The sequence below is a fragment of the Hyposmocoma kahamanoa genome, unplaced genomic scaffold (genome assembly GCF_003589595.1).
Source record: "Hyposmocoma kahamanoa isolate Upper Pololo Valley unplaced genomic scaffold, ASM358959v1 172, whole genome shotgun sequence".
Taxonomy (NCBI): domain Eukaryota; kingdom Metazoa; phylum Arthropoda; class Insecta; order Lepidoptera; family Cosmopterigidae; genus Hyposmocoma; species Hyposmocoma kahamanoa.
In genome coordinates, this window is record NW_020653622.1 from 583,906 (window position 1) to 600,850 (window position 16,945).

General features: G+C 37.3%; 2 protein-coding genes across 2 annotated transcripts in view; one reads left to right on the forward strand and one right to left on the reverse strand.

Moving 5' to 3' along the window:
• Positions 1-2,179: 2,179 nt before the first annotated feature.
• On the reverse strand, positions 2,180-10,939 carry LOC113225737 (zinc finger protein 28-like). The gene is made up of 6 exons (XM_026458139.1): positions 10,814-10,939; positions 9,803-9,950; positions 8,037-8,150; positions 5,817-5,930; positions 4,660-4,806; positions 2,180-3,869 (listed from the first exon to the last, which is right to left on the reverse strand). Exons 2-6 carry the CDS (start codon positions 9,924-9,926, stop codon positions 2,728-2,730), a joined length of 1,641 nt encoding a protein of 546 aa, XP_026313924.1. The 5' UTR covers positions 9,927-9,950; positions 10,814-10,939; the 3' UTR covers positions 2,180-2,727.
• A 644-nt stretch (positions 10,940-11,583) lies between these two features.
• LOC113225754 (eukaryotic peptide chain release factor subunit 1) overlaps positions 11,584-16,945 on the forward strand; it is a 53,298-nt gene continuing 47,936 nt past the window's right edge. Inside the window, exon 1 of the mRNA XM_026458164.1 lies at positions 11,584-11,987. Within this exon, the coding sequence (XP_026313949.1) occupies positions 11,905-11,987 (83 nt within the window). The 5' untranslated portion in view covers positions 11,584-11,904. The remainder of the gene's footprint in view (positions 11,988-16,945) is intronic.

The window sequence follows — 16,945 nt, forward strand, 5'->3', positions numbered from 1 at the left end:
TATGACAAGGAGGGCAGAATTGAAAAAGAAACAGACTCCAGGTACCCAGCATAGCGGGTACAACGTTATTATTTTTTACTTAATGGCGGCCACTAGGCCTGGATCAGTGTCAGTTTCAATGGATGCAGTCAAAACGCCAAGGTTAAGGCAGCAGCAAGGTATTTATTTTTGGAAGAACCCCATTAAAGCTTGCGTTTGAATTGACAGATATTGGATATATAAATCGCAGTTCCTTTGTCATTGTCATGTTACCACAATTTAAAGCTTATACTTTCTCACGTGGTACTCCCAGAAAACTCGTTGAATAGCAGAACCTACAGAAGCCTCTAAAATTACTTACTAAACTCGATATTAGCGAAATCCAAAAAGGACACCGCCATTAAACAAAAAGTTACGCTGTAAATAGGCACTAGCACTACAAGCAGTCCGAGTTCTTAGGAATAATTGGTCACGGTTGAATATTGAGGGACCACAAGTAACGACTTAACCAAATACTGTAAGTAGCAATTTCGTACAGGCAAATATTATAAATACTGTGTCGATACTGCACTGTCGATGTAACGTACCATCGATGTAGGGTACGTCGATGTATAGACCTTCGATGTAGCGTAACATGTAACGTACCGTCGATGCAACGTACCATCGATGTAGGGTACAACGATGTATAGTCCTTCGATATTGTGACCTTTAGCTGCAACGACCCGTTGACGTAACGTTTTCGATACAACGACAATCGACGTTGTGACTTTCGATATTGCGAATCAGACCCGGCCAATTAAGATAATTATGGACCGAAACCTTACAGCATTAAGAGCTATTGAGAGCAAAGGTGGGTAGTTGTTACATTATAAATACGCACTACAAGCAGTCTGAGTTCTTAGGAATTGGTTGATACTGAGGGACCACAAGTAACGACATAATTAAATGGTAGGCCAACGCAATGAGATCTGGAGTTCGGAGGGGTTGTTCCAGTGTGTCTCGGTTGTTACCACAATTTTCGCGATCCTCTGGCAGAACCAGTGTTAATCGGGGGAGCTAGGGTTACCATTCCCAAATTTGTATAGTCGGGGCAAATAGCAAGACATTTGCAAGAAAGTCCAAAGTTTTTTATTAACAAAATAAAATAGAAAATTTCTCTTAAGCTCAATTTACATTGCGGCGGAACGGAGTGGTAGCCAATTTTTGTAACGATAGTGTATAACACTATATATAGCGTAATTAACTTTATGGTGAATTGTGTAAAGTACAAACTACACGCAGTGTGACGTCAAACGTCGACGAAATACTACAGCCTCAAAACGCAGTCGCGAGAAAGCTTGAGATTGCTCCAGCAATCCAGCGATCGAGCGTGCCTTCTCGCGCAGCGAGTCGAAATTGATGTTTCCGTTCCGCTGCAATGTAAATTGAACCTTACGCGGCAGCAAAGATGTGTAAGCGCCCGGGCAACAAAAGTTTTGTAGTAAATCGAGTTACTACAAATTTGCTAGGTGATAGTTTACTTTTTATTCTGAAAAACAATTTTCGGATTTTTTTAAATCCGGACAGAAGGTTAAAATACGAAACAACAGATCACCCCTAGTACAACCCCTAGGCGCAGTCGCGTGAATTCTCGAGCATTCTCACGAATTCCGTTCCGCGACGAAAGAAATTGAACCCAAGGAAAACGCCCTTGCCATAATCGAAACCGGAAATAACACGCCAATACATATAAGTTAGTCTATACTTACAAATCGATCGATTAGTGTCTGTCGATTGTACATAAATAAGGAGGTTAATTTTTAATTTGTATAAAACAGTCACCACAAATCGTGACTTAATAAAGGTTTTTGTTTGTACTTTTAAGTTGATAACTTCAAATGAATTTGTTTTAATTGCGTTTATGGAAATAAAGAGCTAGTTTTGTATTTGTGTTTTTTCATTTATTTATAAACATTTACAGTGGTACAACTCCGTCAGTTCATAATAATTCAGACATCCAGAACAGGCAAGTATTTACCTTTACCTTAAAACGCAAGCCACACCGCTATCGAAGCTATAGTCCATTTGTTTAGGTACTTAACTAAATGTAAACAATCTTGATACATCTTTTTATTGAAACACATGCTTTACAAATCAATAGGTATAAAAATAGGCATGCAATTTCATATGAAGCTAAGTATTTGTATTTTGTATTTGAAGGTAAGGGAAAATCATTTTATAAATGTATATTTCATTAAATAGACCTCTCAAGATTGTTTACATTTATTTAAGTACCTAAACAGATGGACTATAGCTAACTTAGCTTAGCTCACGTAGCCGGGGCATCTTTTCGGAAGTACTTCAACGGAAGTAACAAATAAACTGTCTTATTTTAAATTTGAATTCATGTCTGTGAAGTGTTAAGACTGAATTTACATTCCGAACGGAGTGGGAGCGAAAATACATAACGAAATTGTACATAGCATAATGAACTTTTCAACACAATTGTATTATTGCAAGCAGGCTTGATTATAATGCCCAAAAATAAAACTCGGGCCTTGTTTCTCATTACAGTCACGGTTTGTGTCACAAACTGCTCGTAGCGTGTTGTCCATAGGATTTATACCCGTTGTGCTCCCGACCCGACACGCGCCCGACTCGCACCCGTTCTGTATGTTTCACGCTTTAGTGTTCGATCTGCGTTTTTGTAGTAATTCCACAAAAAAATTGAATACCATGGTACTGTACATTGTAAAAGATCGTGATATATTACAATGTGTATTCCATGTGGTGAGTTTTCATATGTCCTTTCAGACTACACTTCTGCACGAACGCCTGTCCGCACACAGCGCAAGCAAAACGCCTATCATTATTATGAATTCTCATGTGTTCTTTCAAAGTTTTCTTCCTCGCATAAGATTTCTTGCAAACCGAACATTCGAAAATCCGCTCCCCGTTATGCTTTATCATGTGCACTCGTAATTCGTTATTGGTAAAACATTTATACGAACACATTTCGCATTGATAATTGCGCTCTTCCAAATGATCCCTTTTCATATGTCGCGACAAAGTGAACCTTCGATCAAACGACCTATCGCAAACGTTACAGTTGTACTTTAAGGGTTCAACACCGTGAACCGTCACCAAATGTTTCTGCCTTCGAAAATATTCGGTGAAACGTTCCGAACATTTCGGACATTTGAATCTTTTCACTAGTTTATGCACGGCGTCCGTGTGGTTTTTTAATTTTTGAGTGGAAGCGAATATTTTTTTGCAGATTTCGCAAGGGTGGCTGCCTTCTACGTGCATGCTTTTCGAATGTACTTTCAAACGGTATTTAGTCACGAAGCCTGAACCACATTCATTGCACACGTAATTACGGAAGTGAACATTCATATGCCTCTCTATAGAACCGAAAGTTTCGAAATTAAAACCGCAGACTTGGCATTCGAAAATGTTATTACCGGATAGTTTGAAAGGCACCACGCGATCCGTGAAATCTGCGTAAAACTTTTTATTGTGAGTCTTAATTAGGTGGGATTTCAATTCATTTATGTTTGCCATGTTTCGGTCGCATAAGGTGCATTTTAAGTCTGTTACATCTACATAGACAATTAAACTTTCTGGGCCCAGAGTTGCTAGAACACTTTTTGCGTCTGTTCTTTTGTGTGAAACTTCTTGATGTTCTTGAAGTTTTTCCAGGTTCTCGAATAAGCTTCTGCAGTAGAAGCAAGGGAATCCTGTTCTGTTTTTGCATCGGAACGGTGTGACATTGGAGTTTACTATTATATTTGATGCGTTTGTGATTAGAGCTTGTTTTTCAGATATGATTCTTTTCTTGCTGACGGTTTCGTGCCTATGTTCGGAGTCCTCCAGCTGCTTCGCTATCATCTTCGCTGTTATTACTTTACCTGAAAAAAAAAAACGTTACTAAAATTATTGAATTCTCCCAAAGTTTTTTTTTTATAATATCAAGGGACGGAACGAACAAGTCCTACGCCTGACGGTAAGCTTCACACCTGTCCATAACATATGCAGAGCCACTCAGAGCTTTAAATCGCAAGATTCGGATCTGAGGGGCACTGCCACTGCGCCCGTCACTTTGAGACATAAATTGATAAGTCCCATGTGCCTGTAATTTCACCAGCACCCTTACCCTTCAAAATCTGAAGGCGGTAATGCTCACATTACTGTTTGGCGGTAGAAGAAGGTACAGTGGCAGTACTTCCCTGGATGAACTCTTTCACAAGGAGCTCTATTTTTTGTGCAATAAAGAATATTTCATAAAATTACAATAAAAATCATTCACTAAAAATACTCAAATCACGATTTAAAAGCAACATCTCTAGCCAGCTGCTGGTAGCTGTAAAGGTATCTAAATGGGTGAAGAAATACTTTCATAAATTTCTCACAGATGGCGCTACGGGAAAAAAGTTGAAAATCCGACAACAAGCACAAACATGGAAAAATTCCGACCGCTGGTTCGTTCCGTGGCTTAGTTGTCATAGCGTCTGGCACGGTTTCCTAGGAGACGTTGGTTCGGAAGGAATTTTTTCGAAGTGTTCGATCTTTGTATTAATAATTATAACAAACTAGTGTAGTAATTTCACAAAAATAGTTGAATGTCATGATGATGTAAGATCCTGACATTCAATAAAAAAAACTTTCAATATCACAACATCCAATAAACTCATGATGTACCTCTAAGCTGATCCAAGTGCAAGGCAAATGTGGGGCAGATGAAGTATAGTGCGTCACGCGTCATCGGCAGGGGTCTCAATTCTTGCGGCGTGAAACGCGACAGCAATTCCGCCTCTCCTGCTACCAGATCAGCCGCGTTGGATAGGTCTAGAAGAAAGAAAAGAAGCTCAAGATTGCAGAACAAAAGATTCTTTTTTAATTACTATGTTATAATCACATTGTAATCGACCTTGGTAGCCCAGTATTTAACAGCAGTACAGTTTCTTCTAAAAGAGTTCGTCTAGGGAAGTACTGCCGCCAAGCAGTAATGTCAGCATTACTATGTTCCGGTTTTGAAGGGTAAGGGTGAAATAACAGGCACATGGGACTTGTCAACTTATGTCTCACGATGACTGGCGCAGTGGCAGATTTAAAGCTCTGAGTGGCACTGCAACTGTTATGGACAGGCGTGTGCTTACCATCAGGCGCACGATTTGTTCGTCCCGTCCATTGACTTACAAATAAATGGACGACGGGTCTAATACAAAAACCACGAAAAAAATGTCCAGAGTCAACCTATTTAAACGTAGTGACATGTAAAGGAATATGAAAAAGCTAAAACGTTGAATTTAAATTGTAATGTCATCGCAGTACTGTCTAATTTTGCTTGCTTCGCTGTCAGTCGAATAAACGAAGACTAAAGCGTGAATGACGCTCTGTATACGATTTTAACGCCCTATAAGTTCGGACACTTTTTAGCGCGGACCCGACGTCCATATAATTGTAAGTCAATGGTCCCGTCACATGATATTATTAAAAAAAAGTACTATGGATGCCAGATAAAGAGGTCGTCATAAAATGCACATATTATTTTGATTTTTAAACAGTATAAACTTACAGAAGAATGCACGTCCCTCTCGCTACGATAATTTTGATGGGAGTGATCAAGGAACGAACCAACGTTAGAATAGTGGAAGGAAAAGGAGTTCCAGAACAATTCAAAATTTTTAAAGTGACGAGGACCCAGTAAAAAGGGTGATAAAAAAAGTGGGATGACGGTGAAGAAGGTCAGCACCATCACAAAATTGACAACATTAAACTTGACAACGATTCCATGAATATTCTAATAATTAATACATTGCCTCTTAAATTCATTACTAGTATATTAAAGTGGTTACCTATTAATGATTTTGAAGAGTCAGGAGGAATAAGTTTTCCAGGCTTAAATCGAGCTAGGAGTTCCGCTTCTCCCTCCACTAGTTCCACTTGATATTCTCGTGGTGTTGTAGGCTCTGTAAAAAAAAAGAGATGTCCTGTACTCTGAGCGAAGTCGACGTTTACCACCTAAAGGGTCATTTTTGTTTGCAGGCAACGGCGGTCAGTAGCGACCGCGGCAAGATCATTACTACACACAAAAAGTTTTTACACTGACATTTATTTTATTTTTTTGGTATTTTTTACTATATTAATACTTCATGACTCCTTATGATCAATAAATACTTGAAAAATCGTTGTTCTAAATACGCGTGAGTCTGCGTCTTCGATTCAATCAATCGATTTAGCGCGGAAGGATGTTCCCCATAACTAAATAGCGCTTTTGACGTCATAGGAGGTACAAAAAATGTGTGCTCGCTTGGTTTTCACACAGATCGCGGGATTTGCGTTATCTATTTAAATGTATGTCTGTGGGTTCTTAACCGACTTTAAAAAAGGAGTCAATTCGACTGTTTTTTTTGTATGTTACGATATTATTTGTGAACCGATTATGATGATACTTTTGACGAAAAAGTGCCATTTTTGACGGCCTCACCTTTGTATGGCTGTTTATATTCATAAATAGAATAAAGAGAGGAGTTAAAAGTTCTGATCGCCGTATGCCCTATTCTTAAAACGATCGGTAGGTAGAATGGCTTAATCTTAAGACCTGTTCGTAGAATGATTTATCCTTAAAAATATCTGTTCGTGGTCATTTTGGGGATAATTTTGAGTACTGAGTGACAACGGGATGAAACAAAGTAAGAACGAGAAAAAAAAATTAGAGAACGATTCAAAATTTCAAAATTTATATAATAATATTTGGAACACCTTTTTCGGACCATAGGTAATGACGGCTCCATATCTTTCTACGTTAGTTGTAATTATTGTGACCCTCCCTACCTACCCTGAGGGCGAGAAGGGCACTATGACCTGTGCGCATACAGGAACCTTTCAAGTTCATCTTCGGACCCCAGATCAGCCAGTGTACAGGGTTGTCACAGACCTCTGTCCCTTGACTTCATCCGGTTCTTCGAGAGGCTAGTGCCTCGGATGAGCCGCCCCGGGTGCACGTACAGTACCCTCCTTATTTTCCAGTTAGGTACCGGAGCTGTAGGCACGCTCACTTCCCGTTGCACATTGCACAACTAGCGGTTGCCACCGCTAAACCGTCGACTCTTAGTCCACAATCAAATCTCCTTATTGTGGCGGAATTGCAAGGCACGCTCACTTCCCGACGCTGAAAAACGACGTTTCTCCAGTTCCCAATAACCTAAGCGGCTGGAGGGACCGGAGGATGTCTAGCTTATACTCTACTAGCTCTTCGGGCTAGTGCCGGAGATGCCAGTCGCAGTATCCTGCGACAATGTCCGAACATAGCTTTCAAGTTAAAGGGCAACTCACGTGCCCCGCGCGTCTCCCTCGCTTCAGGCCTTCAACTAGACCGCTACTAATACGCGCTTGCTGCTCACGAGATAGACGCCCCGGCCACATGCAACCGAGGCAGACAAACATGTCCGTCTCTGCAGCTAACCACGAACCCCCAAGTCCAGGTCCGCCAGAGACGCCCGCAAAGGCGTATCAATGGCGGAGGGCTTGGCCCGGATGCCCGCTGTACCCTGGTCATGCCGTCGAGCCCGTAGTCTCTCCGGAAAACCCTATCTCTCGGGTCGGTAGATAGGGACATAGGTAATGACAGATGCAGTAAGGCGTTAACGGAATGGTGTTCCAATTTCTTCAAAATTATACCTTTTTTTTAAATCTCGGCAAATGTGACAAATGGCCGGTCTATTTATTATCGACTATTATTCAAAATAATGTTGAGGCACTGTAATTACATCGGGTTAAATGACTCTCACGTACTAAGGGATACCAACGCATCAGGCGAGTAATTCTCCACCCCCATACGAGCAATCGTGCGGGGGGTGCGAGCCCGAGCTGCCATACACTCGCTCGGGACACACCATTCAGGGTTGCGGCATTTAAGTTAAATACTTCAAAGTAACTTTAATTAAAGTTGTTTTCATTTACAATATATGTTTTTATCATGAAATATAATTTTAATTACCGTTACCAGCGATGATTCTAAGGACAGTTTCTTATTAAATTATTATTATTAAAATAAATAAATATTATTATTATACCATCTTCTGCATCCGAGGGTTCATAATCTGGGTCACCATCGAAGTCATCCACGTCACTCATTTCCTGCTTGATCTCTGATTTCACGTCTGTTAACATCTCTTGGTTTCCTGGTACTGAAAATAGAATTTAAGCTGATTAGTTGATGAGATGTATTACACGTTTACATACATGAATTAAATTTAATTAATGCACTTATTACATTTTAATGGATTAATAAATTTTTTTGTGAGTTAGTTTATTTGTCAATGATATTTTTAACTTAACTTAATTATATGCCATTTTAATGAATTAATTATTTTTTTAAATTAATTAATAAATTAAACTATACGTAATTTAAGTTTTGTGTATTCGTTAAGAGTAAAAAAGGACAAGATATTTAATTTTGTTTCTGAAATGTCAAATTATGATGATCCATATATGATATGATCCATAGAATTCTAATCCATTGGAATTATCTTTGGGTGTTGATAAGTCTGAGAGAGTTAACTTCAACCGGTGAATGGTAAGGCAGAGGACATTAAATTATCAACATGTATTTTATGCTATTACAATTGGAATAAAGTATGTAGCAGAATTTTTTTTCTTTGTGCATTACCTGTCCGCCATACTGGTTTTGTAAGGGAAACAAACATTCCTGCTATATTACCTGGTTCTGTAGCAGGAATATTTTTTCCTCTCCCAGTGCTGGTAATGTAACTAGGTTATATATGGCTAACAAGGCATAAATTTCAAAGCTTTGAGACGCGAATGTTTGCACCCACTGCTGAGTATAGGCCTCCTCTCTATTCTTTCCGGACCCTTGCGAGTTGTGTCCAGTGGTTCCCAACTATGGCCTAGATGGCATCGGGCGGGTGGTCTGCCTCTTGGTCTTTTTGCGTATCTTGACCACCATTTAGTAACGGCTTTCGTCCATCTTTCAACGTCCCTTTTAGCCCAGTGCCCCGCCCACCTCCACTTAAGCTTGGCTATCCTCGTACCCACCTTTGTGCGACGTCGAATATGTACGCTGGGTATGTGGTGGTTGAAATTTATACGTTACTAAAATTTAAAAAGCAGAAAATATATATTGATAACTTTAATGACCTCTGCGCTTTGTGTTGGCTTCTGCAGTTTGTGTTGGCCCCTATGAAACCTTCTGTCTCTGTTGTTTACGTTGGCCCAGTTCAATGCCATTTTTTTTAATCTTAAATTTTATTGAAGCTTTAGCCACCTTGAGTGACTATGTCAGCCTCATGGGAGGAATACTGAGTTCCCTACTCAAGAAACATGTTTAAAAAATTTGTACACTTGTAGAGCGACAATACATACAGGCTCTCTGAGCCAACAATTAATTTGTCCATTGCATAAACTTACATTTCTAAACATTGTACCTCTCAGGATTACGTTACAGTCACATTCCACCAATACATGATACAGATCCTCTATTTTATTGCAAGTGCTGCACAATGGGGATGGTTTAAAACCCATCACATGGAAGAATTTATTAGTTGCAATCTGACCAGAACGCAGTCTAAAAGCCGATACAAGATATTTCTTTGCTATATTGACAGAATCAAACCAGGGTACCCACTGTGGATTAATCATTTGTTATTACTTATTTATTTAGGAACTTGTGTACAATGTATTTGTCAGTTCCATCGTATCCTAAAGTATAGCTTACATCTCTGGACAGCTCTGCTGGAGATTTCAATGCGATTGTGTTATTTAATTTATTTATTGATATCGTCGTAAATATGGTCACTAGGCAATGTAATGCAAACCCTACCATTAACACACAGCATCTCTTTATCCCCAATTGCAGTCAGGAGATGTCTCTCCGAGTCAACAACAAGGGCTTTGAAGCTGCTAGCGTCGTGAAGGCGTTGGATGCAGCTCGTACAGATGAGCATGCTTATGTCTGCATTTGTGGATAGCTGAAAGATTTTATTATTATTATTATTAGTATGTCGCATATGTAAAGATGGGAAAAACTGCTTATTTTTTAAATGTTTAAACATTATGTTTTTTTAAAATAGCATGCTTTTTTAAATGTTTTTTCACATAAACACTTTTTAGTTTGAAGCTAACAAAATCGTTTAGAAAACGTTTAAGCGTAGCATAGACTTTTATGTTAAAAAAAAGCTTGCAACCTTGTAATAATAGCGAAACGCAAGCGTAGGCCACTAAAGGTATTAATATAAGTAAGTTTTTTTGTAAAAAATTAGATATATTTTTATTATGACAACATTATTATTTTAACATTTTGTCAATTGGCGTTTAAAAGCATTCAAAAACATAAGATGTTTAACTTTTGTAGTTGTTAACCGCTGAAATGGAAAAAAGTGCTTATTTTTTTAACGTTTAAAAAGCGTACTTGTAAAAGCGCTTTTCACCTAAACGCTTTTTAGTTTGACGCTTAAAAAGTCGTTTAAAAAAACGTTTAAGCGCATAGACTTTATGTTTAAAAACAATGCTTACGCTTAAAATGAAAAGCGTGCATATGCGCTTATTTTAAAAAGCAGACTTTTTTAAGTGCTTTTCGTTTAAACGCCCACCTCTACACATATGTACATGAAACCAAATACTGTTGTTGTAACTTAAAAATGGTGGCATTGAGAAAACACGATTAGAAAGTTAAAAAGATACATTAACTAAAGGTGGTAAATGTTAGATTTTCAGCAACAGTACTTTTTTCAATAATTGGAAAAATTCTCACATATGGAGTTTTTATCTACGTACGTCGTAAATCTTATCCATTTTAACACGCCTTATAACTAAATTAACGTATAAAACTTACGTATAAATTAAAACATTCGGCAAAAATGTTATAGTAAATTTCCCGCACGCTGTCTTTTTGGTATTCTTTCAAAATATTTCGATGATGTCCATATTTCAGACAACAGCGGCATTGTCCGTAGATTATTCCAATTCTTATTGACTCCATTTTATTTATTTATATATTAAAAATAGGTATTAATTAGTGTTTAACAAAATTATACACAGAGGACATAGTAAACTTGCCGTGTTACTATCAGATCAGAACTCACTCGCTCGTAGTACGTGAAAAAAATGACGTATATTAATGAAATAGTAAACGTGTTTGATCGTAGTTGTACAAGTACGGAGGGCCACAGATATATAAACTGTCAAGTATGCCTCACAATAGTATTAATAATAATAGTATAATAGCTTCACGATAGCTTTCAAGTTATTGTCAAATAAAAAATAATAATAAAATTACTCTTTACTCAAGAGAAGCGCGAAGTAGAAGAGTTTTTACGGTAACACGTTAATTGACATTTGTAGTGGTAACAGTCGAGTCCAATCAGTCGATCGATTATACAGTTGTACTACTTGCACTCTATCGTTTCGCTCATTTGTTTGTAGTACTGCTACTCGATACTGAGTGGCAGTAGTACTGCTCACCGTTTTCCGTGTACGGGCAGTTTTAAGAATATTTTTTCCTTTTAGTTTTGTCCGTGCAGCAACACCGAATTAAATTCAATTTCTTTCATTTTTCCGATCCGACGGACGACGAGGCGTTCGTTCGATCGTTCGCTTGTTCACGTCATCTTTTTACCCGTGTAATGTCTGATTTCTGCGTCCCACATGCTTAGGGGTAACCGAATAAAGAAAAAATTAAAGAATCCTCGCACGAGAAGAAAAGTACGAGTGTTGTTAGACTTAAATGTGAAGTAGAAAGTGGATCATTGTCGCGAGGTTCTCGTCCATCTGGTCTGATCTGGTTTATTGCAGTTAAAACCACATTTTGGTCTCACTTTCCCTCTATTTACGAGTTTAATTGTGTATTTTAAAGACTTTGTTTTATTATTTACATATTATTATTATTAGTGTTTTGTGGTGATATTATTTTAAAACGCCGTAAAAATGTCTGAGGAATCGTCAGCCGATCGCAATGTTGAAATTTGGAAGATCAAGAAACTTATCAAAAGCTTGGAAATGGCTAGGGGGTGAGTCTTATTTATGCATAATAACTGTCTAAATACACATCAAACTTTGTTCAGTATACGTTTTGGCCGCAGTAAGTGGTTAAAATGCCAAAATATATGCGTCATCCAAGGAGACATGCGCGCTGGTACGCGTTCCATGCGTCTGATCTAACCTCTTCATCTACGTAATACCCTCATTTAAAGCCTTCCTGATGCCCTAAGTCTCCTATTTAACGCCCTAGGAGTTAGTATACACCTTAATTTAAAAAATCAACATGGTAAATAACCTTCGCGTAGGATAAAAATTAGACGAAAGAAATTTCCACGTATTGATTTTCCAATGAACGTGATGCGTTTACATGTTTTTGGAAGAATATCGATCTGCCGAATGTGATTTAACACTTACACCAGGGTATAATAAACCTTACGTATATGTCACGAAAGTGTAAATAAAAGGCGTGAATTTAAAAAAAAATTGGTTTTGCAAAATTGTTTCTTAAAAATATTGAGTTCAACGACATTTGACCCATGTCGTGTATAGGTTATGTGTATTAATTCATGAAGTTGTGAAATTTTTTGTTTTAAGAGTGGTATCTATTTCCCAGCTTTATAAGATAACACATAAACAAATAACCTTATATTGTTTCCAATTTTTGAATTTACCAAGTCATTATTGTCCTGTATTTCTGAAAGAAAATTTTATATTGGTACATATTATACTTTTTACACCTAAAAATAAAATATTTCATGACTTTGCATGCAAGTTCTCAGGTATTGTATAGTACATTTTTAAATTTATTTCACAATCTTGGATTCCAAGTACTTTAGTCACACACACTCAACACAACATAGCCCCGCACTAGGGAAACCCTGTGTTGCGGGTGCCATGGACACACACAAAGACAACCACAAATTACACCCAAACTCACAAGAGTAATATTTAGGCCCTACAAATATTTCTTCGGGACCTCTGTGTGGCTGTCTGGCATAAAAAAATACACATAAATATAGAAAGTAATATTTTTCCCTTTGCTGCAAATGAAGAAATTGCTACTGAGCAATAAGGACACCTGTGGTTCATAAACTTATAGTGATACACTTACAGATCTGTGTTGAAATTATATTTTAATATGTAGGGTTCCATATAAACGCTCTTTAACACAAAATTCTTATTAACAAGAACATGTTTATTTTTTATGATTATTGTCATATATAATGTCATGATATGTTACTACAACAATATTAAATTCTTTTTTTGTGAAATTACTTCACTAGTTTGTTATAATTACTATAACAAAGATTGAAATGCTAAGAAAAATTAATTTGATCTGACTGGAATCGAACCAAAACTCTCAGGCATTCCGTACCAGATGCTCTATCAATTAAACCATGGAACTAACCAGCAGACGTTACGGATTTTTCTGTCTTTGTTGCAGATCTCTGTTTTTGGTTTTTGACAACTTTATTGCTGTAGTGCTATCTGTAAGAAATTTTGTTGACTCTCAAGGCTTTATGCAGCAAGAAAAAAAAACTTTTCTTTTGACTGTCACCATTTGTACCGTAATCAGATCCAACTTATAGTTTTAATGTGGTTTGGAATATGAGTCTATACCGCTTCTCTTTTTCGGTTATTGTTCACCTGGTTGACGTCAACCAGTACAGTATCCTTGACAAGAAGAGAAAAATGAACTTAAAGAATATAGATTTAAGATTGCTGCTCAAGAACTTTACACACGTAGCCGTGACTAAATGATGAAATACACTTGTCGAATGTATAAGGTAAAAATCCATTAAGTGTAAATAATAACTTAGAGAACAAAGAAATTATTATTTATTACACATTACATAATATAATAAATTTAGGAGTTAGTAACACCCATACTAAGAGCTTAAAATTAGAAATGCTGATAAAGACAGCATTAATAATGTTACAGATGTTGACAATAGCACTGTCAGGGCTGGTTCAGATGGCAAGTGTTAAATGCGATAATATATTGGAATTAAATCAATTTACTACTTCACAAACCCATTGAAGGCTAATTTTAATTGCTTTGTGACTGAACAGTTGTCACCCTGGACTGCCACGCGGAGGTGCTGGGTTCGATTCCCAGCCTGGTAGATTTTTATCTATTCTAATCTATTTCTAATTTGTGGTTGTGTATATCCATGGCACCCACAATACAGGCTTTCTCTAGTGCAGGGCTAGGCGGGTAGGGTGTGTGTATAGTTATTGTGATTAAATAGTGCACAATAGCCGCACACACTCAACATAGCACTAGGGAAATCCTGTGTCGCAGATGCCATGGACACACACATAGACAACTACAAATTACACCCAAACTCGCGAGAGAAATAAATGTAGGCCATACAATTATTTCACCTGGCCCAGGAATCGAACCTGGGATCTCGGTGTGGCAGTCTGGCTGCACTTGTATTGAATATCTTTTTCAACTTCAACTTTTGTATCTATGGCTCCGTCGTTTTGCGCGACGATTTCGCCAACGTCAGGGTTGATAGACATGTAGTGCGGTGGTGCGATAGATTGCCGGTTATTAAAATACTTAGGCGGTTATTATGCACATTGACGGAATATCTTTTTCATGTAGTTAATTTTTTCACCCTCTCTCACAACTCAACATAATATTAATCAAATAACAAATGATTTATTGATAATGTACATGATATATCAGAGGTCCCCAAACATTTTGTTTCGTACGCCATGTGACTATGTTTACTGTTTTGCGTAGGCTCCTTTGGTAGGCTGTAGGCTTTTCTAATATTGAATTTCTTACAACTACAATGTGTTTTTGAGAGATGACACAGTGGCACTCGCTTTGATAAGTTTATCTGTAGTGTGAATTGTTTATTGTGAAATTGCACCACTCAAGGAAGAATGGCATAAGTCGAGTTACGTCAAACGCGTTTATTGCTCCATTAGATACAGAAAAACATAACCCACATTCTCTTCAATTCTTGTAACTTTATCTACAATATTAATAATAATAATAATAATAATAACGCACACACTCAACATAGCCCCGCACTAGGGAAAACCCTGTGTCGCGGGTGCCATGGACACACACATAGACAACCACAAATTACACCCAAACTCACGAGAGAAATAAATGTAGGCCATACAAATATTTCTCCCGGCCCGGGAATCGAACCCGGGGACCTCTGCGTGGCAGTCCGGTATGGTAACCGTTCGGCCACGGAGGCAGTTAAATTAGTCGATAGAATTACAAGAATTGGAGAGGATGTGGGTCATATTTTCTTGTATCTAATGGAGTAATAAATGTTTTTGACGTAACTCCACTTATGTCATTCTTCCACGAGGGAAAAAAAATACTTTGCTACGATAAATATTGGCGTGACAGTGAGGAAGTTGTCAACTATGGCGACAAAAATACACTGTTTGGCTTGTCATTTAATTAGATTTCACTACGCGTTATGTTTGTTCGTAACGACATGATAATGTGCTGCAGAAGTCAATGTCGTTTGGTAAAAAAACCTCATCCACACGGGGTATAATTGACGTGCATTGTGACCCGCGATTTTCATAGAGAGTCACCATACTTATCGACATAGTATTAAACTAGTCAGAATTTTTTTTATATCTGTGTAATAAACAAAAGTGTTGTGTTTTTTTGTGTTGTGTTGCGTGAATTGTCTTGTATGTATGACACGCGATAACTCCGCCATTTATGAACCGATTTTGATAATTCTTTGTTTTTATTGGAAAGAGGATAAAAATTCATAATTTCATTAAGAAAGAACATATCCGTAATATTTACCTTAGAACTAAGTCCAAACTCATGGTGCCACGATTTCGTTTAACCAAGGTAAACCATTCTTTTATAGGGAACTGTATACGTTTTTGTAATAAGACTCCGGAGTATATATTAAGATTATCATTTCCTAAGTTTAAAACTTGCGTTAAAAGTATTTTAATTGATAAGTCATATTAAAAAATTGAAGAGTATTTGTTAAATAAAGATGTATGGAAAGACAACATGAGTCTTGATTCCACACAATTATGTTTCAAAGTGTATTCCATAGCATTTATTTGAAAAGAGCAGTATCTTGCTTGTTCTTCTCAGGGAGGTCAGCATACTGAACGAGCAGTAGCATAAAAATTTACGTTTTTAAGTGTAAAAATTTGACCTATGGAATAATTGATTATTTGACTTTACACCTAAGTATTGGTCCCATTTAAATTTGAAAGAAACATTCCACTTGTAAGGGTGGCAAAGTAGGGGATGAATCCGGTTTCGCACACTTGACAATGGAACTTGGCAATAGATGTAATTTCACGAACTTTTGAGGTCGTTTTTTATTTGTCATGCAAAACCCATAAATTTCAAACAAAAAATATTAATAAAAATAAATTCAAGTTACAAAAAAATTAATTAAAAAAAGCATGTCAAAAGGGTAAATGCCTGAAGACTATGCTAATTACATATCACTCGCTGTTATTTTGCCATTAACATCACAATTCAAATGTGTTACATGTAGTGTACAAAAAAAGCTAATTGAAGACAAATTAGGCACAATATGAATAAAATTAGACACAAGCAACAATTAGACAAAGAAAATTATCAATTTGGGTAATGAATAAGTAATTTAAATAGCATAATAAAAAAAAGAAAGATTTCACAATAGCAGGTCATATCAATGAGGCATGATCTTTAAACGGTGTTGGTACTGCTCCGCAGTCAGCTGTGAGGTTGACAGTGAGGCTGTTTTTTGCGGATAACGGCTTTGAAACCATCAACCTACGGTACACCTACAAAACCTACAAAAATCATAGACCCACTGTGAAAGCGAGGCAGTCCACTTCAACATTATAATTATATATATATATATTATTGAACCTCTAAGCGATGTTTTTTATTTAAAATCAATGTTTTATAAGTTTCCTGGAAAGATGAGGAACTATTTGTTTTACTATGCGCATATGGGCGTACAAACCAAGTCAA

Excerpts from the sequence above, each read along its gene's own strand:
- LOC113225737 (XM_026458139.1), bottom strand. The coding sequence starts at position 9,926 with ATGCTCATCTGTACGAGCTGCATCCAACGCCTTCACGACGCTAGCAGC. Across the intron at positions 4,807-5,816 it reads CTCTTCAAAATCATTAATAG|ACCTATCCAACGCGGCTGAT; the intron begins GTAACCACTTTA and ends TCTTTCTTCTAG. Across the intron at positions 3,870-4,659 it reads GCACTTGGATCAGCTTAGAG|GTAAAGTAATAACAGCGAAG; the intron begins GTACATCATGAG and ends TTTTTTTTTCAG.